This window comes from Accipiter gentilis, chromosome 27, assembly GCF_929443795.1.
Source record: "Accipiter gentilis chromosome 27, bAccGen1.1, whole genome shotgun sequence".
Classification (NCBI taxonomy): domain Eukaryota; kingdom Metazoa; phylum Chordata; class Aves; order Accipitriformes; family Accipitridae; genus Astur; species Astur gentilis.
The window spans coordinates 11,367,895-11,395,033 of record NC_064906.1 but is presented as its reverse complement, the minus strand read 5'-3'; the positions used below and the strand labels follow the sequence as shown (position 1 = coordinate 11,395,033).

At 41.6% G+C, this 27,139-nt stretch overlaps 1 protein-coding gene across 6 annotated transcripts in view; it reads right to left on the bottom strand.

The window, feature by feature from the left end:
- CARMIL1 (capping protein regulator and myosin 1 linker 1) overlaps positions 1 to 27,139 on the bottom strand; it is a 196,167-nt gene that overhangs the window by 110,019 nt on the left and 59,009 nt on the right. For all 6 annotated transcript variants that reach the window (XM_049830470.1, XM_049830465.1, XM_049830466.1 and 3 more), the window contains 2 exons: positions 7,125 to 7,175; positions 1,478 to 1,537 (listed from right to left, as the gene is read on the bottom strand). In XM_049830470.1, coding sequence (XP_049686427.1) covers positions 1,478 to 1,537; positions 7,125 to 7,175 — 111 coding nt within the window. The remainder of the gene's footprint in view (positions 1 to 1,477; positions 1,538 to 7,124; positions 7,176 to 27,139) is intronic.

Here is a 27,139-nt window from a genome sequence, read left to right as displayed (position 1 = left end):
AATGTAGATAGACAGTACGAGAGGGGACACTGTGCAGTATGCTACAGAAGATTGAGGGGATTTTTTATTGAAACTGGTTACCAGAGCTCTTTTGGTTCCCAGTCCATGTCTAGGGTCATCACCAGGATAACCCTTGAAGAGGTGGTATTATCCCAAAAGCACACCAAAAATCTTCACACCTTTTCCCACCAACTCAACTCCTTTCTGAACCTGTTGCTCTCACTCCCTGAAGATGAATGAGTGGGCAAGTTACTACTGTTTTTCATAGTCACCAATATTAGCACAACATTTCCCTACGTTACTCTGTCCATTTGTTCACTTATCTGACAGTGGGAAGCTCTTCGTGGCTTTCTGTGAGATGCCTAGTAGAAGACTACATCCTTCAGGTATCACAAGATATAACATGCCGTTGGTAGGACAACTGCAACAGTACAATTTGCCCTGCAAGCAATAATCTAGGATTCTGCCTGCCTTCAGCTTTAAGTCTCACACATTCAAAACACAAACGAATGTAAACATGCAAAACCTTAAAAAATATTTCAGGAAAACAGTATGCTAAGTGAGGCTGCTAAAAATCCCTTGTAAGCCCTGCTACGGCAGTGATTGTCTATGCTCCCAGGAATAATTAGCATTAGCTATGATGGCATTTTAGTACCTTAAATAAATAAAGCCACAAAACCATACACAGTATTTACTAAATGTCTTCCCATTAAAGAGATAAACATCTGGACTTTTTTTTTTTCTCCTCCTTCAAGGAAAAGCATCAAAAGCCAGGTTAAAAAGATGACATATTAAACACAATGAGAGCTTTTCAGAGTTCAAATAAAGTGTCAGATGCTCCTATTTTTAAAAAGCTCTTTTAAAGCCAAACACACACAAAACACATTGAAGACTTTGATACAATTGAACTGCCAAATCTTGTCAGCATGTTCAGCTTATGAATGAAAAACGTATTAAAGGCATTCTTCTTTTCAGCACCTTCTCTTTGACAATCACTTTTTTGGACATATAACTTGCTGTCAAATATGTTTTGGGTTGTATATAGTAATGGTATCAAAAATAGTTGGAAGCAAACCATTTCTGCCTGCAATGCAAGCAGTAGCTTTTGGCTTCACCATGAAGGTATACACCACAGAAGCCATTCAAGCTTGCATGGTGATGATTATATACCAGCCACCATTGTTTTATCATCTCTGAGAAAAAAATTCACTTAAGAGACAAATAAAAACTTGTACCATATTGAACTGGGGGATGGAGGGATGTATTTATCATCATCCCACCTGCACAACACATTCCTAAAACTGAATCTCTAAATTCTTATCATTATCATTAAGACTTTAAAGAATCATGAATGTAGGAGTGCAAACATATAGTGTAGTCACCGGATGGGGACACCTGCATGTTGGAGCATTACCTCCTTGACTGAAACAGATTTAGCAATGAGTAAACAAGTATCTTTTATCTAGAATACACTCACCTGACCCGGTTTACTGGAAGTTACTCCTTGGATTTCCAAGTAGCTGAAAGTTAGTTCTAGCTGTAGTCAAAAAAGAAAATGCCACGTTAATGCAAATATCATCTTATTCTAAAGAGCACTTATACTTTTCAACGAGGTTAAGAAAACCTTGAACCAGGCTAATGTTATTTTGCATCAATTTCTGTAACCGACACTAAGTATTTGTTAATATCTTATCTGATTGCATTTTACACCAAAAGTGCAGTTACCTTTGCTTGTTACAGATTCAGATGGTTATTAGATGTTATAGGAATACCACATTGGAGCTTTTATTGGAAACTATAAGGACATAAGCTTATAACAAAATTTATGACAAAATTTTATAGTCAAATGCATCGCTTATACAGCACCCTACTGATGCGTACCCTTGTGACTAAATAATCATTAATTACAAACTTACAACATCACATATTACTCCTTCATTAGTTACACTGATCATAGATGTGAAAAATTTTACTGCACAGAAGCCGAAGGGACATGCAGACACAATTTTTTTTGTATAAGTATGTAAATAAAAATAGAATAGATAGATAGATACAGATATATAAATACTCAAGACTGCTTTAGCATATCTAAAAGTATGAGAGGAAATAATGCATTAGCTTTCCCTGAGTGGGTTATCTGAACAACAGTCAGGGTAGGCAGGGCAGAAGGGGGAACGTCCTCAATCCAAATGGAAGCTTAGAAGAAGGCAGGAAAGTCCTCTTCTCCAAGGACAAATCTAGGGCTACAGGGAACGTGCTAAGATCTGAATTCACAACTACGTAGACAAACATCTTGACAGCTGAGATAAGCAGAAAGAAACAAACCTCTTGGACTGAATCATAACTACAGGGCAAGACATTAGCATGGTCATTTCCTTTTATTTATCATTAAAACCATTGTAACTGAGCAGTCTGTCTGAATTGCACAAAGTTTCCTGTGCTTTATCTTATCCTCGGTTCACAGTCAGGGTGCTCCCAGGCTAACTGACAAACACCATATTATTCCATTTCCGTATTATTGGCAATCCTTTTCCCTTCAGTTGCCCTCATGATTTGACAGCATCAGAAGATATACGCACCCCTCAGCCATTTCTGTGCAAAGTTCACCTTCCACCAAAGACCTAACTTTGTGACCAAATTTAACTCTCAAGTTTTTGAGAAGTCTTCATGTGATTTATATACGCACCCCTCAGCCATTTCTGTGCAAAGTTCACCTTCCACCAAAGACCTAACTGTGACCAAATTTAACTCTCAAGTTTTTGAGAAGTCTTCATGTGATTTATTTCACTTATTCTGCTGCAGGGGCAGCATCCACAGCAAGCAGTTTCAGACAGGGGTGCCGTTACAGCTGCTTACAAAGCAAGGGTACACAGGGAACCAAGGCAGGAGAGGCAGAAACAGCACAAGCATCTTCCCAGTGCTCACACCGACACCTTGCATTTTTGCAAGGGTAAGGCATTCACTTCTCGTCAGTCCTTTTCAGTGCCTTATTTCTAAGATAAAGCTGGCAGTCTTTTGTGATGACAGGACAGGGCCCCATACAGTTCATTCAGGCCAGAAAGAAAAAAAAAAAGGAAAAAAAAAAAGGGGGAAAAAAATCCATAGCAGCTCTTGTTGGCTACTGGAGTAAGCTAGACTACACATATAGAAGTGAAAGGCTCTTTCTCCAGTGCTAGTCAAATTAAACAAACATATGAGACTATCTAACATTTGTTTACCCAAATCACAATGAAATTTTAGGGAAAAGTTTCTATGATTGAAATCCATCCTATTTAGCAAATTGTTTACATACCAGATTGAAGGTTCTGATTTTGCTAATGTACTGGGTATGTGCAAACATATATATGTGTACACACGATTAAAAACACTTTTCTACTCCTGAGAAAAGTTTACACAGATTGAGACTCAAGAATTCAATCTGCGAAAATCCTCTTGACTAGAATTAACAAATACCAGGAAGTATGGCAACATCTTTCGTTCATTTTTCTAATTAAAAACGTGGATTTACAGTCCTTGCTTTGCAGGAAAAATACAGAACACATTCTAAACATCCTCTATCTCAAACTATGAAATAATTTTTACAATGTTTTAAACAGCATAATCTCATTTATTACCTAAATTTATAATTTTTTTTAAAATCCTCTTAAAAGGCTATGACTGCCTCTCATTTGGGGACCCTTCAGTTACCAAGACAGCTAATTTCACAGTTTCCATTTTTTTCAATCAAAACTTAATGAAAGCTGGCACTAGAAATATATTCATAAACCTGAATTACACTCCCACAAATATTTCATACACTTATCTGTGGCCTTGATGACACATCCAACATTTACTAATGTTGCAATTACATTTTATATAGACTGTAGCAAGAATTAGTAGGTTTTAAGTATGACACTTCTTTCCTATCAATCCATTTAGATTAGTGGAAATGAACTAGTTGTGTTACCAATTAATATGCATAATATGATTGTAATAACCAGGGAACTGCTAAACTCCTGTATATAGCCCCCATTAGTTAATATTTAAAATAGGGAAACAATAACTAGACATGATTTAGGGTTTAGGAACTAACTAAGAAGGGGATCGAGTGCACCCTCAGTAAGTTTGCAGATGACACCAAGTTGGGTGGAAGTGTTGATCTGCTCAAGGGTAGGAAGGCTCTACAGAGGGATCTGGACAGGCTAGGTCGATGGGCCGAGGCCAATTGTATGAAGGTCAACAAGGCCAAGTGTCAGGCCCTTGGGTCATTTGGGTCACAACAAGCCCATGCAGCGCGACAGGCTTGGGGAAGAGGGGCTGGAAAGCTGCCCAGCAGAAAAGGACCTGGGGGTGCTGGTCGACAGCCGGCTGAATATGAGCCGGCAGTGTGCCCAGGTGGCCAAGAAGGCCAACGGCATCCTGGCCTGTATCGGAAATAGTGTGGCCAGCAGGAGCAGGGAGGTGATCGTCCCCCTGTACTCAGCCCTGGTGAGGCCGCACCTCGAGTCCTCTGTTCAGTTTTGGGCCCCTCACTCCAAGACAGACATTGAGGTGCTGGAGCGTGTCCAGAGAAGGGCAACCAAGTTGGTGAGGGGCCTGGAGCACAAGTCTTATGAGGAGCAGCTGAGGGAACTGGGGCTGTTTAGTCTGGAGAAAAGGAGGCTGAGGGGAGACCTTATCGCTCTCTACAACTGCCTGAAAGGGGGTTGTGGTGAGGTGGGTGCTGGTCTCTTTTCCCAAGTAACAAGTGACAGGACAAGAGGAAAAGGCCTCAAGTTGTGCCAGGGGAGGTTTAAATTGGATATTAGGAAAAATTTCTTCACTGAAAGGGTTATCAAGCATTGGAACAGGCTGCCCAGGGAAGTGGTGGAGCCACCATCCCTGGAGCTGTTCAAAAACCATGCAGACATGGCATTTCAGGTTTAGCGGGCATGGTGGTGGTGCGTTGATGGTTGGACCTGATGATCTTAAAGATCTTTCCCAACCTAAACGATTCTATGATTCTATTAGACAATGGGGCTTCATGTTTATGTCAGAAAAGGTAATGGATTGTGGTCTGACCAACAAAGCTTGAAGAAGTAGGTAAAAGGTAATTCCTACAGGGGGAGATCGTGACCACCTACTCAAATGATACCACCTACTCAAAAGATGACAAAGAAGGAAGAAGACAAAGTCTGCATGTTAATTTACATGAGAGGTGAAGAAGAACGAACCAATCATTACAGGAAATAATAATGAATGTGTATTACTTAAGTATATAGATGTGGGAATTTTTGAGACAAAGGTGTGCTGTCTTGAGACAGGCACCCCTTCATGCACATCAATGAAATTAATTTGCAAATACCTCGACTCTGTGGGTTATTGGCCTGCACAGCAGGTAAATGAACCCCGTTTGGGGGACAACAATTGGACCCGAGTATAAAGTTATGAGGTGGCAATTGTAATGTCCTTGCTCTAAAGGTATTTGTTTGAGATGGTATTACAGTTAATCAACCTTTATTCCTTTTAACTTTGATCGTTGTTTAGTAGATACATCTCAACAGCATTGTTTAAGGAAAAGTGAAGCTTGGCATCAGATGTAGTAATAACAGTCACTCAGAACTGGCCATCTCTCAGCATACTCAATTGTGTGAGAAGTCCCTGGAGGAATAAAGTGTCTTTGTTGCATGTTCTCAGCTGTCTTGCTAGCAGTTACTGCATGACAGTTATATGGAAGTTCTTAGGCTCAGAAAGCTTCTGAGCAGCTTTTGAAAATATTACAGACTTTAGAAAATTCAGTGACTTTCACTAATCCTGCTAGAAAGAAATGCATTTTCAACCATCCTAATAGTTATTCAGATATAAAAGTTTAAATTTGACAAAAACCATGAGCAGACACCATTTTTTCTGATCACTTTTCTTCCATTTATCACTAAAGTAACAATTTTGTTGCATTCTAGATTTCCAGGAAAACAGAAACAAGTTTTTTGATTAAGTAAATCCATTTAATAAAAGGAGTTTTGAGAAGTGTCTGTAATGCTAAACTAGAAGTAGAGCTATTCCTTAGTACACCAAGCCCTAGCCTTCAAGAGCTTTTTCATGAATTACAATGGCTTTGCCATTATCTAACAAGATCACCATCACCACCTGTCCATCATACTGCCACTGCACTGATGTCTGAGGTGTTCATCAATTGTCTCTATGTTTCCATGCAACCAGTCATCAAACCCTGTCTTAAAACAGGCTGCAAACTGCAGTGATCCAAAAGCCAACAGACAACCAAAGACATCAGTGCCACAGGGACAAGTGACCAACTGAGGGAAATAAATTTCAGCAGAAGTTCAAACTAGTCATCCTACCTGTCAGTCAGTATCTTCAAATTATAGGAAAGGCACAGTCATATTTACGAGTGACCATAACTGAAAACCTGGTATCAGTTGTTCCATTTATTGATCCTGTTCTATAAAGCATATACACACACCCACACACACTTACACACCCACACAGACACACATATGTACGTGTAAAACACAACAGAATAGAACATATGCCAAATTCCCATTTACTGATTCCAAGCTGGACAAGAGATTTCTTCCACATCAGTCATTTTCGTTCATGTGGAAATTATCCTTCTCTGCTACAACAATCATTACGAATTGTCACAGGATTAGAAAAAATAATTCACTGGCATTAACAAGGCAGGTTGGCAAGATGCTTTTCAAAATGAACCACAGAAATCGTCAGAAAACAGCAGAATTTAATAAAACTCAATAAAATTTTTGTCTCCAAATCAAAAGCATTTCTATTTCACACTACAAACACTGAGGGGAATAATGCCATCAGCTTGTTTGGACATAAATTGTCCCACTACAAAGGTTATCAGGCTCATCTTACAGTTCTTCAGGTCAGTGTTTCCAACATAATTCTTCATCAACCTGCATTTCTAGAAATTAAAAATCCTCTGAAACAGTATATATAAATTGACAAATCCATTTAAGACAGACACTAATGGAAGCACCATTCTAACTCAACACCATGCAACACACCATTCCTCAATTTTTTTTTTTTAAACAGATGCACATGTATAACTAAAATATGCTAAGTTCCTGCAACTTACATTTGTATCTAAAAAAAACAGAGTATTAATAGAAACACAGTGTCTTTACCTTGGTGGGAATCCGAGATGTTAAAAGAAATGCCCGACATGATGCCAACACCTATTGTAAAAAGAAGAACAGAATTTGTAAGAAATATTTAATTTATCAGGAATGTTATTAAAGATTCTTTTCCAGGAAAATCCTGAAACCAGAGGGGAAAAAGCCTCTAGTAGTGAGTGTTGATTCCTTTTGCTGTCATACACCGAAGGAAGCAAAACTGGGCTCAGATCCAGTGGAGCATAGTGAAGAGACTGCTGCAATCTGATCAGCTATAAGCTAGTTAGTACAACATCGAGCTGCAAGAAATTTATTTAATCAATCTCTCAAGAACATCTAATAGCAATCTTAGTGACATTTTAAAAAGAAGCAAGAATAAGAAGTCCTACCAGGAACATATGATGTACTCAAATATAACAAAAATATGCAAAATAAACATGATATTATTAGTAATATGAGAGACCATAAGCAAACATTTGCTTTTGGACACACTCAGTGTATTTATAGAGTAACAATGCAAAGACTTCTCATCGACACCACCTGCATTTCTTCCCCAGCAAGGACAATGGAAAAACGTGGTTAGATTAGTGAGACCAGTGACTCTGGGGAAAAAACACAACAAAACAAATATTTCAGAAGTTATTGCCAATCAAAATATAATGATCTATAAAAGTACCACTCCAATCTCCAGTAGCACATCCCACTCACAGATTTTACGCTTTGCAAAAGGAATGACTCATTTTGCAAAACTAGAGTATTGCTTTTTTATTTATCTGCCTACAGAATTAGCTACTGTTGGCTCCATCTTTTTCCAGACAAAAACCTGAAATGAACTTAATTCAAACATCTGGATCCAAATCCCACAGCACACGCAGAGCTCTTCACACAGCTGGGACCTCCTGAACCCAGTTCTGCTTGGTAAGCATCCATCTCTAGGTGAGCAGGTTTGACGCAAAACACGTTCCTTGCCTGGAGAGCGAGAACCAGCCTGAGAAGGCGACCCAGCACCCAGCTCCAAACACCATTCCAATGCTTCAGAGACTGAATTTCAGCTTCGGCATCTCAGCTGAAACACATCTTGCTAAAACCTAAGAGCATGAATGTTGCTATAGGCTAGTGTTGGATTTTAGCCGACTGTTTCAGGGTTGATGTGGTTAGACCTAGTGCTCTGGTTATCACTGATGTAGATAGACCCAAACCCTTGTGGAATAGTAACCACTGCCTCCTGTAAGGCTCACCCCTTCACTGAAGGCCTGTTATGCTGGCTGGCATATCCAGCCTCGTCCCCTTGCACTCACGCGTGGGGGAGAAACAGTCTCTCCTGCTCTCCTCCCAGCTGTGCCTATCGCAAGTACACCTTCTGCAGTACGGCATGCAGAGAAAGGGGAAGGGCGAGTCAGAGGGGTTTTACCACAACCACAATTTCCCTAGCCAGACAGCATCTCTCTCTCACAGTAATAAAACCTTGATTCTTTCCCCTTCCCCACCCACCTCCTCAGGGCAGCCACCCACAGTAGGTGCACCTCACTCTCCTGGGAGGCTCTGGGGAGAATCACACCCTCAGTCACGCCCCTGTGTGCTCACAAGAAAAGCTTCCCTATCAGTAAGAGTGCCCCTCTTGCCCATCATCGCACCCACAAACAAGCCACCCAGCTCTGAAGAGGGATAGGTGATCAGGCACCCTCCCTGCACCAGCACCACCAGCAAAATGCCTCCAGACCAGTAGGCAGAGCAGCTGCAACAGCTTCTCCTGGTCTGCTTCTGCTCGCCACGTCTCAGGTGCAGAAGTGAGATAGTCAGGGCAAAGGACAGCTTTTGAAGAGCTGCTTTCTGCATTTACCTTCTAGGGAGTGGCATACAACATTAGAGGGATCAGTGTTCATGTGTATGCCACCAGAGTGGGACGGCTGGTTACGGTAAAATCATGTCACAGTCCTGTTATAAAACATTTGCCTGCATATATGGGTTCAAGCTACTTCATGAGCATTGACAAGGTCCCTTTAATACGATTACAGTACACATGAGCCGTCCAAATAACAAAGTTAGATGCAAACCAGGTAACCAGAAGGCTGTAACACAAAGATGTTGGAAAAGGATGTTGCAACAGAGCACATGTCAGTGTATATTCTCATGGCAGATGTACCAATGCTCCCCAAATGATCTTGCTAAAACCAACAAAGCTGAAGTACCCACTTACCTTAAGAAGGTGTAGTTACATACAGAGGAGAGGACTACTGTAAGATGATAGTCCCCATTCAGCCGGTAAAGAAACGACTCCTGAGCAAATACAATGGTACAAAAAAGCCTGAGCCCTCTAATCCAGTAACGCTGAGGTTTCTACAGTTTTCACAGTTGAGACTGTCGCAAACAAGTATGAGTTTGATTTTTACATAAAGCCAACTGAAGCTAAGGTCAACTATTATTGCAAAATTAAAGACATCTGCATTTTAACATCACCAGGTTTTTTTCACATTTAGCAACACAGTAGCCTCTACTCCAAATCAACTTGAGACTTGTTGGATAAGCTGCGAAACATGAACAGTTTTCAGTGACCTCTTTCTCCTCAATAAGGCTTCAGTGCATAAATAAATAATGGCTATTAAGATACTTGCTCTCCCATGTCAATAGGATTCTGCACGGTTGTTAGTACTTGCAAGAGCAACAGAACATATATTATAGACTACTTAAACCAACGTATCACTCTATTCTTCCCTTGTGAAATACCATGCTGGCGCCAAAGGCAGTGGCATCCGGAGGTGTTTTCACACTGACAGTTCAAGGCCCCTTTTAAGCACAGAGCTATTTTTGTGAAGGAAGTCCTAGGTCTCTCTGCATTCCTCTGACATGAATAACGAGTATGTGCTTAATTGCACAATTGTCTAAGGCGTTCAGAAGTATCCAGGAGCACTGCGTTTTACGAATAGGCAAATTCTAGATCTCCTGGAGTTTTTAATTTCTTCATACGAAGAAACCAAAATGCAGAAGTAGCCACCAGTTACTTTCTAGCAGTTCTCAAACATTTTACGGAAAAGATTCTGCCACTGTTATACTTATTTTGTACCCAGGGAACCCTGAGTACAGGAGTGTCATGATGAAAATCACTTTGAAAACCAGAGACTCGGAGGAGCAGATCCCTATTCCAGGGACAACTCTAAACGAAGTGCTCCCTCCCTTCACAACCCATCAGGAACGTCAGCTGGGCACAGTGTATAACCTACCTTATCTTCTGATAACAGAATGATCACTTGTTCAGCTGAAGGAGACACAGGCCCATTCCTCCATAACCATTTTGTTTGGCCACAAGTAGTATTCAATCATCAATAAAGTTAAAAGATCCCATCAAAAGATAAACACACACAGGGTAAAGAGAGAGACTCAGGAGTGGATTCATGCTTTAACACACTTGTAAGCCAAAAGGTTTGCAAGTGACGGATGTGAAGGCAGCAAGCACATCCAGGCGAATTATATACAGGGTACATAACCTGGCTGCTGCTCCATGGAAGGGCCAATAAAAGAGAATTATATTTAGTCTATAGTAGCTTTGGTTTGTCTTCCTACTCTGCCTTTTTTCAAGCACAAAATAGGATTTTCATTTGAATGTTAAATGACTCGTACTCACACACAGATACCCAAGTTGATGATTTCTTAACATTTTTATCACTCCAAATTCCTTAATGCTCCCTACGCTGCTCACAATGTACATAAAACAAGTCAAAATTTGGAAATTAATTTGGAAACGTTCACCAAAAACATACCCTGCAAATTATTTCTCTGGAGACTCATGGCCTACAAGGTCATCTTCCATTTACCAGAATAATTTGTTTCAGCAAGTAAAACTAATTTGAACACAGATCCTCAGCAAGTATATCAATGAAACATAAACATACAGATGCATTTCTAGATTTATTATCAAATCACAGCCTTATTACCCATTTTAGCACTGTAAGTTAAATTAACAGGGCTGCACTGGGTTGACCCAGCCACGCTACCTGGCAGTCACAGTCTTGGGAAGATCATTGGAGCAACATAGCTCTGTGCTAATTGCATCTATTTTGCCAGACAGACCACAGCAACTCAAAGCAGTTTCAAATTCACAAGCAAATGAAATCTTTTTTAAAAAATCACTACTACCCTTTTTAAAATGCCCAGGAATAAAGAGTTCTGGAAAACACAGTGAGTGTACACAGCTTCGTGATTAAATATAAAACAAAATGAAACCACCTCAGCACTTCATGGGCCCCGGGAAGTTGCATGAAGCTCATTCCACTCACTAGCACAGATGTTTTAAAACTTCCCTCTACTGAAATCTCAAACAGAAAACAAATAAACAAAAAAAGATGGATTAGCCAAATGTTTTTCTCTTGCTGGAAACTGACACAGATATTAAAAAGCAAACAAAAACTTAGTATTTTTTTGGTAAACTGTTGCAGTTTTACCCCTTAAAATACACTCTCTGATCCTTTTCTTCCATCGTAGTTTCTTTTCCCCCCAGCAACTGCCATTTGTCAGCCTCAAAACTGCTTCTGTCTCTTCCATTGTAATCTACTTGAGGAAAGAAATATTTGTGATGCATTTTCTTATTTAGATATCCCTCATTTTGAGAATTCCTTGAAGTCCAGAAAACAGTTGCGTTTGTTTATATACCTCTTAGTTGCAACATCCCCATTTTTATTATTATTCATTACCATTATTATCCCAAATACGATCATTATTTTTTAAGTTTCCACACTTATTAGTTGCTTTATGGTTTCTATCATAAGTTTCCCATTACTACTACCAATCCAATATCTAATGTACACATAATAACATGAGGTAAAGCAGCGGCACTAATACAGTTTTTGTTTTGTTAACGTATGGCTGAATCAATACATGTTAGAGCATCCGGTCTCTCGCCGTCCCTATAGGATCGACCATTCATTTCCCGGGTTGCATGCCTGATGTTGTAAATGCTCCATCCTGAAGCAACTGGAGTTCGATTAGATAAAAGGCGCCTTTCAGCACCATGTTAGAGAGAGAGCTGGTTTCAAGCAAGGCAGTCTCTGTTAAAAGCACTGAGCCTCCCTACACAAAGCAGCTAGCTGACGTCCTGGAGGTCTTTCTGGAAGCCCAATTAGCTCAGGCACAACACAAACGTATATGCTGCTTCTGAAATGGTGGTGTCACTTGGCATGTGGTGGGTTTCTCTGCAGAGCAGCAACACCAGCAAAAGCAGCCCAGTTCAGCCCCAATCTAAGGGCTCACAGCCCCACCACCTTCACCCACAGCCCTCTCAGTTGTCTGAGGTTGAATTTGACTCTGATCATTTGGTCTCTGCTACTTTTAAAGTGTCACCTATGATAAAACCAATGACAAATCTCATTCATTCCTGTTTCTACTTATTTATCCACCAACACCAAAGCAGTCTTTTGTAGCTGGGAAGACCCTTCAGGAAAGGGTTAGTGCAATTCAGTTCTTGGCATTCAGACACAAAAAACAGAATTTCCCCCTCCCTGAGCTGACCTTAGCCGAGTTGAACACATTCCCAGGCTTGCCTAAGTTGCCGGTGCCTACGTGACCAGCCAAAGACCTACGCAAAACACACCCCAGAGCAGACCCTCCAGCAGTAAGGGAAGCTCTTATTTGCACCAGTACAATTCTCTCCTGCTCAAGACGGGGGCAAGCTCTGCAGCACAACTAATGACCTCGGCCATCCCCACGAAGGACTGCTCTGCTGCGTGTTTCTCTACGATCATTCCTGAAGTCAACCACAGCTTCTTCAACAAGGTCCCCTTGCTGGAACCACGGACGGAGAGCCTGCCTGCCTGCCCTCTGCTCTGCCACCAGCATGCTATGCGGAGCACAGGTTTTCACTGGTCCTTACTGCTGCTGTGCTGCATTAAAATCCTCAAGCCTCATCTGTTATGGCCACCAATCTCCATATTTTCTGGATGGCAAAGGATGATATGGGGAACAGTTTTTAGTTGAAATGGGTTTTTACAAAAAAAGTAGGGTCAGATATCAGAACTGCTGGCAATAAATCTTCTGTGTTTAAAAAGAGAAGAGGCACCTTTCAAATTCATTTAGTGAACAAGACAGGGGACACCACAAGATGGCATAACGGAGTGCTTCATTCAAGTTTCCCTTTCAGTCTAAGTTAGGGAGAACTCTTTCAACAGAAATGCTTATTTAGCTGTTGGAGAGCTGTTCCAATATGCAGAGCAGTTTCTACTTCAGAGGCAACAATGAACAAGTCCTGCCTGGAAGATACTTAAGAAAAAAGTATCCTCATTTTTAAGGACAAAAAACGAGGCATTGACATGCCAAGAGGTTTGCCTAAAACAAAAGGGCAAAATGAAGTGGCAAAGCTTGGAAGAGAAGCTTGGAGTAAATGGTTCCCAATTCTGGAGTATGAGAGGAAACAACATAGCTTGGAGGTTTATCAGCAAATTAAAACAAAATCTCTTGCCTAAACCAAATTTGCTTGGTAGCTCCTCCAACAACTATAACAAGACTACCACTATCACCTTCAGGCAGCGTCCTAGCCCTGTGAACTGTTTGTAAAGGATGCATGAATCAAATTTGACTTCTTTAACACCTGGAGCACAAATAAATACAAACACTTGCTATAACCCTGTCTGCAATACCCAAATGACTCAGCTATCCCAATAAAGGTAGGATTTCAGAAGATACTGACAGGGGTTCAGCTTTGGCTGGACACCACCAATGGCAGCAACAGGAGCCACGGGCACCCCAGCTGCCAGCCCCTGTCACTTGAGGTAGCTTGTGATGTGGTCACCAGTGGTGCAGACTGGGACTCCCCTGATACAGAGACTCTGCAGTCAGGAATTTTGTATCGTATCCTATCGTTTCCATTAACCGCAAGGCTGCCTGTGGAGGGGCGGCCATCTATTGCATATGTGCGCAGGGCTCTGTTGTTCTTTCAACCGGTCAGACATGGAACAGATTTTCATGGCCTCATGAGAGATGTCCAACACAGAGCAGTTCGGCCGAGGTGACCCCCTGCAGACTGCAAAACCTCCTCGCTGGGTTCTTCTCACCGCCACACAATTCCCAAGAACAAAGAACCACAGTGCTGTAAAGCACTAAATGCCAGAAGACCTAACTACTACCCTATTATTTAAGCCTGCTCTGAGTCATGAAAATAGGCAACACAGAGCAGCAGCATTTCACGGATACAAAGTCCTCTCCATGGCACTGGACGCAGTCTGGGCTGACCCCAGCTGGGGTAGAGGAGGGGAGCAGGCTCAACAACATACATTCATTTGTAACTCATCAATGAGGCATACAACCCCAAAGGGGTTTTTCCTTCTCTGTACCTATGTTACACCTAAATAGGTCACTAGCACATTGGTGCTAATACACCTTTATTCCAGCTTTTTTCCCCACTTTTGCTCTCCTCTGCATACAGCCATTACACAGATTCACTGCCTCCATTCAGGTTATGAAGTGCCACAGCAGGATACATTCCCCACATACCAGCCTTTTACCATGTTCTAGCCCCCAATACTTGGTTAAATAACAGGTTGAAAACACGCTGTTTACTTGTAATTCAAAAGGCCCTGGACTCCAGCATTTTCTGTGCAACAATTTTGTATGTTCTTGCATTACGTCTCTCCATCATAACAGGAGCATACAGGCACCCTTTAGAAAAACCCTGCCACTACCTATCCCTGGTGTTAATAGTAAGAAACATCCGTACACCTTCCCCCTTTCTACACAGACCCCCTTTCTGGGTTTACGGAGAGCAGGTAAGAGACTGGAAGCATTTTGGTGTGCTGCGTATGATGCTGTTTCTATGCAGAAGCAGCTGGAAATAGATTTTGCTATTGCAGGGCTTTTATTCTTCCCTTTAATTTTATCACTTAGAAATGCCAGATTAAACGTTTTGCAGATTAAATGTTTTGCAGGTGACAAGGTTGCTCTCTTTGTAAGTATGTCACATGCAAACATAATACAGAATTTTAAAGACCAGGAAACAAAACAAAAACTTCAGGGACAGAGGAAATGTGATTTGATCCATAATGCAAGCGTTTTGTAAGAAACTCTTCTAACAACCATTCATATTTGCTTTTAGTTAGCAACAATTAAATGAAGATTCAGTTAGTAAAGTGCAATGCACTTAGCTCCACTTAATATTAAAATAAAATAAATAAGCACCGTAAAACAAATTTTCCTCAATACGCAGTGCCAAAAACCACAGTCTCAATAACATTGACCTTGGACAGCCCCAAGAGCTAAGGGCCAGAGAAATGTGTCAGCTTAATAAATCTGTAGAATTAACTCTTTTTTGTCCTCTCTTTGGCATATACAAATTGAAACACAGAACCAAATCAATGGGTGGAAAGTTATGAAAACGTCCAAGCCAAGGCAGGTCTTTCCCACAGAAACCGCTGTTACAGGTACAAAACCCTCTTCCCCATTAGGTCCAGAGGGGATTACTCAAGATCTGTTCCTCTTACATCACTTCAGGAGCTTTACTGCAGACCTCAGGTACCCTCTGATTTCCTTTTCTTCCTTTTGTTTCCCCACAGAACCCTTATTCCATCTCTATCACCTGTAAAATACAAAGTACCCACTGGAACTAACACAACTTTACAGCCACTCCATCCTTAATCACCTGAGGTATGCTGCAAGTCTTCATCTTTTTATACTTTGATATCTTAAGACCATCAATCTTTCAAAAAAAGGAATGGTGCTTAAGAGCTGGAACTAGCCACCTGGTCATTTAAAATCCTCAAAAGCTACCACTATACTCCCAGCCTCCAAACTCAGATTTTTTTTATTATACTGTTTTACGTTTTATACAGTGGTGTCTTTTACAGTTATTTTATTTCTAGTGTATCACATTCCCCCTCTGCAAAAGAAATCTTTTCTTTCAGAGCTTTAAAACACCTCCCAGAAATGAGAAGAAGAGAACAAATTACTCCCCTGTTCCTGCACAAGAAGGCAGGGCTGGAAGGGACCTCCCTTGCACGCCCATTGCCATCCCCCCATGCAACTCCTTTCCCACAGCTCCCATACTTTATTATTTAAGCACTGGGAGGTGAAGATGGCTGAGGCATCCTCTGTTGGCTTACGGAGTGCCGACCACCCACCCACCAGCTTAGCTGATGAGTAGCTAGCATCTGGGGAAAACACACAAAAGCTTCTCTGTCAGGCACTTTATACTCTTACAGCCAGGGGACCTAAATAACCGAGGTGTGACCAACATCCCCACTCCCATCATGCAGGTGCATGATGTTGGATGGATTTCTTTCTTAACGGAATTCTGCACCAGATGACAAATCCCAGCTTGAAGTCCTTTCACCTGCTCCCACTCTGTATCTAGCAGGCAGGAAACCCGGAGGCCAGGCCAGCTTTGGGCAGTGACACAGCTGATTGCGTCTGGCTTACCCTTAGACAGAAATTCAGGACTTGCCACATTCCAGGAAAGCAATTTTGCTTCCGACAGCCTGCAAAAAAATACTTGCAGTTTCACCCCACCCCCAACACGCACACAGTCTTGTCTGCCTGAGAAGTACAAGCTGCATGCACTGGGCAAAAACCTCTAAGTGGAGGATCATTATTCTTTGTGCTGATTTTTAGAAGTCATATAACGTCAATTATCTAATGCTGTTCATTATTAAAAATGAATATGCTCCTGTCCAATATAAAAGCTGGTTTAATACTTTCTGGTTTTTTGAAGGTTCTTATTTAAATGTATCACACTAATATTGCCTGTGTTTTACTTGTACAGCTTCTTATACAGTATATTAACCTGACAAAATGCATGTAATAATGAAATATCCCTATTTATCTGAGAAGATCATCAATTTCTAACAGCCAAATGGAAATTAAACTTCCAAAAAGTGGCAGAAACCATGCCAAAAACCGGAAATTACAATCCACTGAATGCAAAACCAACAAATAATTCTGCTCTTCAAACTTAGGAGTTAAGTGTAACAACTGTAACACTTGCTACCCAACAGTCAGTAAAGAGTCAGCTCCTAGCTATACAGAAGACTCCAGTGGTTAGTAAACTACCGTTGCCTCTGAAAAATTGGAAAAAATTCAGCTTGCTTCCCCAGAAAACTTTCACGACATTCTGACACAAAGGTATTCTGAGTCAAACTGTTTCTCAGAACAATTTTGTAGGTGAAGTTCAGGTTTGTAAGCACTGAGCCACATGCTAGATGCTTCTTAATCATTGTTCATTTCAGAACACAAGAGTCTCAGAGAAGAAGAAAGCTTTTTAAAGGGTTACATCACTACTGTGGATTTGAACAACTTGCAAGGCTTGTCAGTGTGACCTACAAAAATGTAAAGCTAACTAGATCCTTCCAGGCTTCATCATTTTATCCAGAATTATGATTTACAAGCTCCTCAATTTGCAGACTCTCTTAATTTTTGCTGTGGAGGTACAGTCTGCCAAAAAGGAAAGTAAACCTGAGAACAGCCTTCACTATTTAGATGGTAGGTTTGCAGGCAACACTCGGTCCCGTCCTCCAGCCAGCCAAGCCTTTGGTTCCTCTTAGCCAAGCCTTTCCCCCATCCATCCTGGAACTGCTTAAGCTCTCCTGCTGACCAAGCCAACCCACTCTCCAGAGCTTTTTGCTGGGGTACATGAAGCACAGGGGGCTCATGGAGCAGCAGCACTGGCCAGGCGGAGCAGCCGGAGCAGCCCCTGGGAGCCGGCAGCACAATCCCCCACCGTCAGGAACTGATAGACCTGCTTTCTCGCGAGCCAGGCTGCAATCTCAAGCGGTCACTCTTGCACACACCCTCAAAATCACCCTGCAGACAGAACACAGATTCAAAAACTGTAATTGAGACATCAAAGGAATTGCCAATAGAGGAAAAGCTGGTATAGGGCCCCAAATAAGAAGAGAAGGCGAGCACCCACCTGGCTCAGCGGCAGTTTGCACTGTGGTAAGACCAGCTCCCCCCACAGCCTAAGCCCCCTGTGCCACCAGCACTGAACCCCCAGATGGGCCCAGCACAGCCTAAGGCAGCCTCTTCTGCAGATAAATGCATGATCGCAACAAACCTAGGTCAGCTTAGCAGCAATACGGCCCAGGTACCAACAGCAGCAGCAGCACAGGAACATGGTCCTCTAGGTGACCTAACTGCCTAACGACTTCCACATCCCACAGGCAAGTCTTTCAGGCTAGAATGAGCTCCACACTACTGTAAGTTATCCTGGTTTTATGGAAATTTAAGGCTTCCTTGAATAAGACTAGTCAGAAGGTATCCTGACTGCAGCATGGAAGCAGTTTATAGCACGCCCTTTCTAGGCTTCCATTTTTCCAAGCACCACCATGCTCTTGCCATCAAGACAGCTCCACTAGTGATGAAAACAGAGAGAAAAATTAATACAGACAAAACTTTAAGAAGCCAGGATGCCTTTAAGCACAGGATCCCCAGGTCTATTACCTCTACCTGTTCAGTAGCATGGCTGAAAACCCACTCGTTCTCCTACCAGTGGAGATGTACTGCTTTTAATAAAGCTGGGAAGCCTTCACCTGAAATTCAGCACATTATAGACAGAATTTTTCATGCTGTATCTTTTCAATGCTTTACCTTTTGGACTCTGACACAGGGTGTTTACACACACAGTTTGTGTCTTTATTATGTTCTTAAGGTGGGCAGTTCCTAAAAAGAAACAAAACCCCAAAGGCCTTTAGCCTACTACAGTGAGACCCTTAAACACAACTTTAAACCTAAAATGTTAATCATCACAGCTTCAAAGCCAATGTGAGACAAAGCCCATACTAAAATCGTCTTGAACCATCACACAGAAGTATTGCTGTTATTTCTTTTTTTTTTAAAAAAAAAAAAAAAGTTCTTTTATTCTTCATGTTGGCAAATGGAAATTTTTTTAGTGCAAAACCAAAACCAAATGTTGGTAACTATATTTCACAATAACGTACAAGTGCTTATCCTTCAAAAAACTATTACAAATGTTCAGTTTCCAGGGTAGACTCCATCCAGTTGCTACTGTTGACTCTCCTTGTCACCTATTAACTTCAGGTGGGATTTTAATAGTTATTTTACGTAGTGCAAGATCTCACAAGTGAAGTTTTAGTTTGGTTACATGACAGTCCATCTAAGTTTAGTTTGTAAAAGCAAGGCTTGCAAGTGCAATTTTAAGTTTATACCAGTTATAAACTATGGTATTAATATAGACACACCAGTTTAGCTAAATTTGCTTCTAATTTGACTGTCATCCCTAGCCTAATTAAGTTCACAATAACATTGATCAACTATTGCTGGAGTTACATCATCCATCAACTACTTAAACTCACCTGGATTCAGTCAATTTTGCTGGTCTTCTCACACAAGCCAGAAAGGAAAATATCATTCAATTGTGCTGCCTAAATGGCTGATCAATGTATGTAATCATGACTTTTCAACTCATTTATCATCTCTTCTCAAGATTTTTCACTGCTGAAAGGTCTAAATATGTTTTCTTTTCCTTTTGTTGAGCATTGATACTTGTATCAACGCAGAAATTTTGTACAAGTAAAATTAGAACTTCAAAAAAAATCACTGTAAAGTTTCTGAGTTACACAGATAAGCTCCCAAACACACCATAAATGAATGATCACAGTCTTGTTAGCAGGTTTGCAGAAAATTGCACCCGACAGAACATCAGATACATTGAAGATTTGAACTCTGCCCACACACACTCACATTATTGGACTATTAACTTCATTATTCAGATGAGCATGTTAATGATGTCAGTAAAGCACAGCCATCAAAACTCAAAACCTCCCACAACTGCAACACTGAAACACACACACACCCCCAGCCTTGTTTTATCTTCCATTTCTTCTATAACAGGCTCCTGTGATCACTCAATTTGTCCACACCACCATTTTTTATTTTCTTGCAGAGTGCATACAGATGTCTCCTCTTTCCCTTTCCTAAATCCCAGCATTTCTCACACAGCAAGCGCACCAAGAGATGAAAACAAGGAAAAGAAAGCATCCACATCAAGGTGACTGTGGTGAAATTTTGACTTTTCAAATTCAGTCGCATTGCAGAGTTCCCACCAATTTTGAAAGGGCCACTACTTCCCCTTTGGTCATAAACTAGATGAGAAATTAAGAGATCTTCTGTCCTCAGGTATAGATTTCTCCTAACGTAGTGGTCAAGGGAGATGGAAACAACAGGATACTCTATTGATAGCTACTCCAGGCTGAGTAAAGAAGCTCCAGGAGACATTACTTTGCTCAAGCTAGAACAACAGGTCTCTCATACTCTATGCATTTAAAAGAAAGAACAAAAACTGGCTTTTCACCTCAAACAGTCTCATAAAGTATGTTTTAATGAGGCCACTCCCACCCTACAAGCTATGACCATAAACAGACATGTGCTTAAGGCCCTAATTTAAAAATGCAGATGACAAAAGCAAGTAAGTATAACCCCTTCAAGAAGAGACGCCAAATACCAGGGTTTTAAATTAATATTAATATATCCTTACGCCCACTCTGCATGACAAAGACCACAGTGCTTCATCCAACAATTATCTGCACGGGGCCTGTAACTTCGGCTCCTCAGCCTGACACCTCAGAGCAGCTTCAGAAGCTGAGCGTGTGTTGTGGTTGCTAATAAAAAGTCTGAAGAATTTTGCTTTAGAATATGCAACAGGGGTGCGGGGCGGGGGGGAGGCAGTTTCACTTTTCCTAGAGCCACATGAAAATCCGTAAGAGCTTTCAAAGTACATCATTGACCCACTTGTGGCACAAATCAATTAATTCTATGACATTTCTGAATCCCAGTAAATTAGCTAGGGAAGCACAACTTTCTCCTCTTTCTCAAGGTTCACAATTTATGCTCTGATCCTGGTTATAATGATCATGTCACTATAAACACATGCTGAATGGATCACAGCTGTCTGGAAACACTGGTGCTCAATAATGCTCCCTCCAACATGGTTAAAGGCAGTAGACCACAGGCTTCCAGAAGCCCTACACAGGGCCAGTACTGCAACAGCCTAGTGGGGCCACCACAAATGAACAAGCTTAGCAACCCTGAAAAAATGAGGTCACCAAATGGAGATGTGATGTAAGACACAACCAGACAGGGCCAAGCCTTGGCTTTCATAATCTGGGTATCATTCCTGGGGAGGGGAACATGAAATGGATACTTCCCTGCAGTCAAACTGGAAAGAGATTTTAACACAAAGCAAAAACACTACAGAAGTGACAAACATCAAGGTAATACAGTTTTGAGGACTAATACATGAATTTTTCCTCTTCACTCAATTTCCAGCCTTTGCCATACTTTTTCTTCTGGAAGGATGCATTACCAGTCCAAAGACTACAACATCCCACACAAACCTGCATCGGTAAGGACAGTGCTTTTTATTTATACTGTCTGAAGTTCCTACTTGCTGGCAACATACATATACTCAAGAACTTGGAAGAAGAAAAATTGGGCTGAGGCTGACCAACCCCTTCAATTGTGGCTCTGGAAGATTTGTTCTATGTAGAAACAAGAAAGATTGCACTTATATATAGCAAGTTGAATGCTTCTGGAAAGCCTGGGCTGCTCTACTGCCCGCAAATGATAGCTGCTCTGCTTGTGCTCAGTAAACCAACATGCTTGAGACATGCTGTGCTTCTTGACATGCAACTCATGCAAGCCACGTTTGACTCTGCCTGTGGAGTTCATGTATACCTAAAGTAGATGTGTCCATGACCTCCAGGTGGCCAGCATCCTCTTCACAGCCATGGTTTGATCTGGACCACCATAGGCCTGGAAATCCAGGAGAAATGCACCATGCACCATACCTTCAGCATTTCACCCAGTTTTGTTTTTTTCCCCCCAAGCAGAAACGGATAACATGACCAGAGAAACCCAAATATATATGGGTTGCAGAGACCAAGGATAGGGGTTCACAAAAGGGTTAATCTGTGCCAAGTCAAGCTGCCCTGATTTAAAAGCTGTGAACACCTGACACTTACTAGGGACTGAGCTCTCTCCCAAAGGCAAGTTTACCCTGGGCTAAATTTGTCACCTTTCATATGCCTACATTTCAATCCCAGTGCACTCAATTCTTACTTTATCAAATGCACAGCCTGCCCTTTTGTCTGCAGCTGCTTCAGTGCTATTTGCACCAGGTTTCTGCCTGGAGGTTTGCCCCTCTGCTCCTGTGCCCATAGCTTGAGAAGCTCATAATTGGCAGATCTGGGACACCAAATAATTCTTACAGAAAAGCCAGGAAGCTTCTGAAACCAACAAACAAGACAAAAGAACATCTCAGCCAGGGATATACGTGTGTGTAAGGAATGAAAAACAGCGATGACATGAAGCTATGAAAATGTTTCTTTCCAGGTCACTTTCACCATGGAACATGTTTCCCTACAATCCACTCCGGTTATGTTATAAACATACCCTTTTTCAGCAGCAAATGTATAGAGGGCTGCAGAACCACACTTCCTTTAAACAAGACAGTGCTGTTCTATTCCAGATTATTAGCTCAAAATACCATCTCTTGCACAATGCATAAACTCCCATGATTTATATGCTTAACTTAGTACACCGCTTTTGTAACGGAGCATTAATTCAAGCATTACTTTCTGTTTCATTGTCATAAACAAATGCAGAGAGACTACAAATACTAGGTAAACAACAGTTTCAAGGAAACAACAAAACCATACTGTTTTCTTTTGTGTTTAATTTGCTAATTCCTAGAGAAATCTTTTTGAACTACAAACAAATGAGGCTTTCTGAAAACTATGAAGGAAAGGATAAGACCTAAAAGCTAACGTCTTTCAAAAAAGAAAAAAATTTAAAAATAAAAAAGACAGTTAATGCTATCTTACCAGTCCATAGACCTGGTACATTTCTAGTATAGTGTCAAAAATCAATTTTCTTATCAAAATACGGTCAGCAAATCTATATAACACACACACAAAAAAGTCTGGAATTGAAAAGTCATCTCTGTCTTACCCTAGTTATTAAGTAAAGAAGACGGGGGGCGGGGGGGCAGGGGCAATAGCTACACACAATTTCTTTAGTGTCCCCAAAAGACAGCAAGCCTTACAACAGTCACACAAATACATGGTGGCTTTTTTTCTAACCACATAGTCATGCAGAAGTATTTGAAGATGATCCACCAGCACTAGAAGCAGGATCCACCTCTTCTTTCTTCCTTGTTTATGCATATGAACTGCTCTCTTCCAAGATCCGACTACATCCACTAAACCATTGATAAGCAGCAGGAACAGGAAATCTAAATCACTCAACCCAAGATAAAAATCTCCCAATTAAAAAAAAGGAATTAAATGCATACCCTCTGATAATACATAAAACTGTTTACAGGGCGAGGAGCACTCCATCAGCCGTGGCACTCCATGTACTAGGTCACACGAAGCCAGAAAGAAAGTGAGGGAAATCAATTACAAGCGCAAAGCCTCCAAGCACGTGCCAAAACGCAGTCTTAGGATGCAGCTGCGGACTGCAGCTAATCCAGCGTAACCACAAGGCTATCCCCAAGAGGCTGAACTCACTCTCCCCCCTCGATTCCATCGCGCTGTACGGCACTTGCGATGCCACACAGCTGCTCAGGTTGCTCATCCAGGCAGGGAGCTAACACACGCATGCACGCTGAATCAGTTCTCCAGCTCCTGATGCAGGTGGGCACGGCCACACCGCCGACCCCACCAGGGGAGCGATAACCTCTGCCAAAGGGGCAGGTGGCAAAAGGAAACGCAAACTTCCTAAAATCGGCACAGCTGGCTCAGCCAGAGCTTGCTGGCCATCTCATATAAGGAGGAGGGCCTTCCCTCAAAGCTGGACAAGTTCCATGATTTTAATTGTCAGCCTTTTGCTTTTCATCAGCAGGAGAAACTCTCCAAGAGAGAAGAGAATCCAAGCCTAACTTTTCTTTAAAAAGGACCAGACATAAGACGGTTATTATGATTCTAGGAAAGAGGGGAAGAGGGAAGGCAATGTAATTAAGCATCTAAACAAGCCAGTGATGCACCACAGCTGGATGACTTTGAGTCATTCTGTGATTTAGGTATACAGACAGCCCTGGCAGCCCTCTGCTCTGGTAATTACCACCTGGCAGTTCACTCCCAAGCATCCTACCAGACACAGACGCCTCATTTGGAGATGCCTCTGCTGATAAACCTGGCAAAGCTGCTCCACATTCAAAGGGGAGCAGCACAGGCATGGTGGAGGTCCCTGAAGGAGAAACAGACATTGGAAGCTGGTAGGGCAGATCACTGGGGCACCAAGTAGCACAGTAACAAGCCCACGCACAAGGGTTCATGTATTTGTTTAACCACTAAACGATCAGTGCCATTTGGGCTGATTAACCTTAAATAAATTTAACAAAAGAGAGTCACCTCTTCCTACAACGTATGAAAGATAGAAATGCTACGTACATTTGCACTCAAGGTATCAGAAGCACCAGACCAAAATCCATCTCTCCTGATGCTGCGAGCACGCAGCATCTATTCTTTAACAGCTAGCAGCCTCTCCTCCTCACTTAGCAGGGGTCTATTCAGAGTATCCGTAGCCTGAGCTCTGAATTTCAGTTCAAGAGTTAAGTTGCACGTAGAATCAAATACTGTCAGTCCTTGCCCACTCTTGGGGAAAAAGGAAGCAACTCAGACATGTTGCATAACTGCTCTTCAGCACAGTCAAAGAGCTTGAACAGTAATTGGAAGACTAGTATCACTGCTTCAAATAGGTGCAAAAATACACAGTGAAAAGCCCATTAAGAGGGTAAATGAGGAGACAGACATTCAGCTCAACTACTCTCACTGTCAGGGCTTCTACACAGTTCAGAATTTAGTGGAGGATCCAAAGAAAATGTCCTCCCACATGTGTTGATGCTAATTCACAGAATTAAAAAGCAAACTCAAGCAGACTGAAGCAAAGGAATGAATTGACTGTAAAATCAGCTCCCAGTTTGGGCAAATTAACCTGGTAGCATGCTTCATTCAATGCCCTAACATACATAAAGCATGTCATTTTGGTCAAGTTGGCTGTAATTCTGGCACTCCTGCTATCCACAGATACACAAGTGGTTTCCAAAGAGCCCTTTCAGCTTCCATTTAGCTATCACATCAGCCAAGATAAGTACATTCATACTTAAGGCAGTAAGTAGAAGTAACCTTCTAAAAGGTTCATGCTGTTTTTTAAAAAAATAAACTGTAATCAGAACAAAAAACTATGCTTGACTGTGCTCACACAAAGTTTGTTTTGCTTACAAATTAAAAAGCAGAGGTCACCTACACAGTAACCTCCACAGCACCACGGAAGAAGACATTTTGTCTACTTAGAGGCTTTTTTCTCTTTATCTAATACAACGAGAAGTATAGATTAGCTATTCAGCTAGTTAAATAGAAAGGGAAAAACATGCAAACATAAGACCTCATAGTCCTTTTACTTCTAAAGTAACCAGCAATTAAATAGAAGAAACCAAAATAAAGATATTTTTCAGGTTTTGTTTTTTTGGGGGGTTGGGGTTTTTTTCCTGATAGAGATACATGCGTACAGGTATACAGTGGAGGGAGAAAATACACAAAAAGGGTACAGGGACATTTTTCCACAGGACTTCTTTGATACTAAAGGAGCAGAAAACATTACCAAGATTTTCTTACAATATTCTTCACAATACTGCAGGTAGCAATCCATTTGCCGTGTATACTTAGCAACCGCTTGCAGATCACTAAAATAAAATCGCAGCAAACGTTCTTTCGGTGGAAGATAACATGCTTGGCTGCATAAAATCTTAAAACAGTATTTAACAGAGTATCTTAGGTTAGTCACAGCATTTAACACTGCTGCGGCTATATTTATGTTTGCTTTCCAATGAAAGCAACATGACAACATACAGTACCTGTCCCAGAACTGTACGCAGTAATAAAGTTTAATTTTATAAAAGAATTTTCCCTTTCAAGGTCCCAAACACACGAAAGACACCCCAACAAACCAACTGACTCTTGTCTTCAGAAAAATACTCTAATAAATTACAACCTAAACCTAGACATTTTAATACACAACATTCTCCAGGGTCTCTTTTTTATACATTCACAAATCACCGCTTACAGCTTTAATAAAAATAGCAAAGGTGGCTACAGCCTCACTGTTTGGAGTCTGCACATCTGGGTTGCACTCCAGCCCTTGCCAGCACACTCCTCGGAGCTCCCAAACTTATCGCTGGCTCCTTCTCAGCCCCAGCCGCAGCCCCTGGTGCTCGCAGCTGCCCAGCCCCTCTCCCAGGACCCTGTACCCGAATCTTCTCCCTCCTGGAAGGCTGTGGCCGTACTAAATCGAGTGGCTAAGCGGCCTTCTCCAACCAATACTGAATCTTATCAGTAGAAAAAAAGAACGAGAGGAATATGGGCAAACACATACTGCAAACTTCGCTCACCTAAGTGACTATCAAACTCCTGTGCCAGAGACCCAGGAGAAACCCAATCTCCTTCATACTCTCTCAACAGCTTTTCCAAAACAAGGGCCCGAACTCTGTCAGAAAGGTTTTTTTTAACTGTTCATAACCCTTTGGCTCACTGATCCATACTACTGCCAGACAAAACAGGTTTTGTAACCCCGCTGGAGCTCAGAGCAGACTTAACGGCTAAAAGCTCAGGAATTGTCTATTAACGACCCTTGAGAGGCCTCCAGAAAGTATTTTATTTCAGGCTATTGTTTTGCTACCTGCTTTTCCAACAGCCTGTCGTTATTACAGCACTTTCACAGGGTAACACCTCAATAGGTAACTGAATGGCACAATACAAGGTAAGCAAACCTCCCAGCCGAATGAATAGGGCATTTACTTAATTACAGAGGGGCTGCCCATCAAGACATGCATTAAAAGACCCAGCTCCAGAGCGTGCAATCATCAGAGGGCAGCCTTGTGTAAATACACCAGAAATACACAAATACCCTACCCACTATTGCCCTGAACAAACTATAGACACGTAATATGAACGATGAAGAGCAAAGATGGAAAACTGCACAGTCTTCATGGCTGTTAGATAAGCCATAGCCCAAGGCAACAGCCTCTACTAAATAGAGTA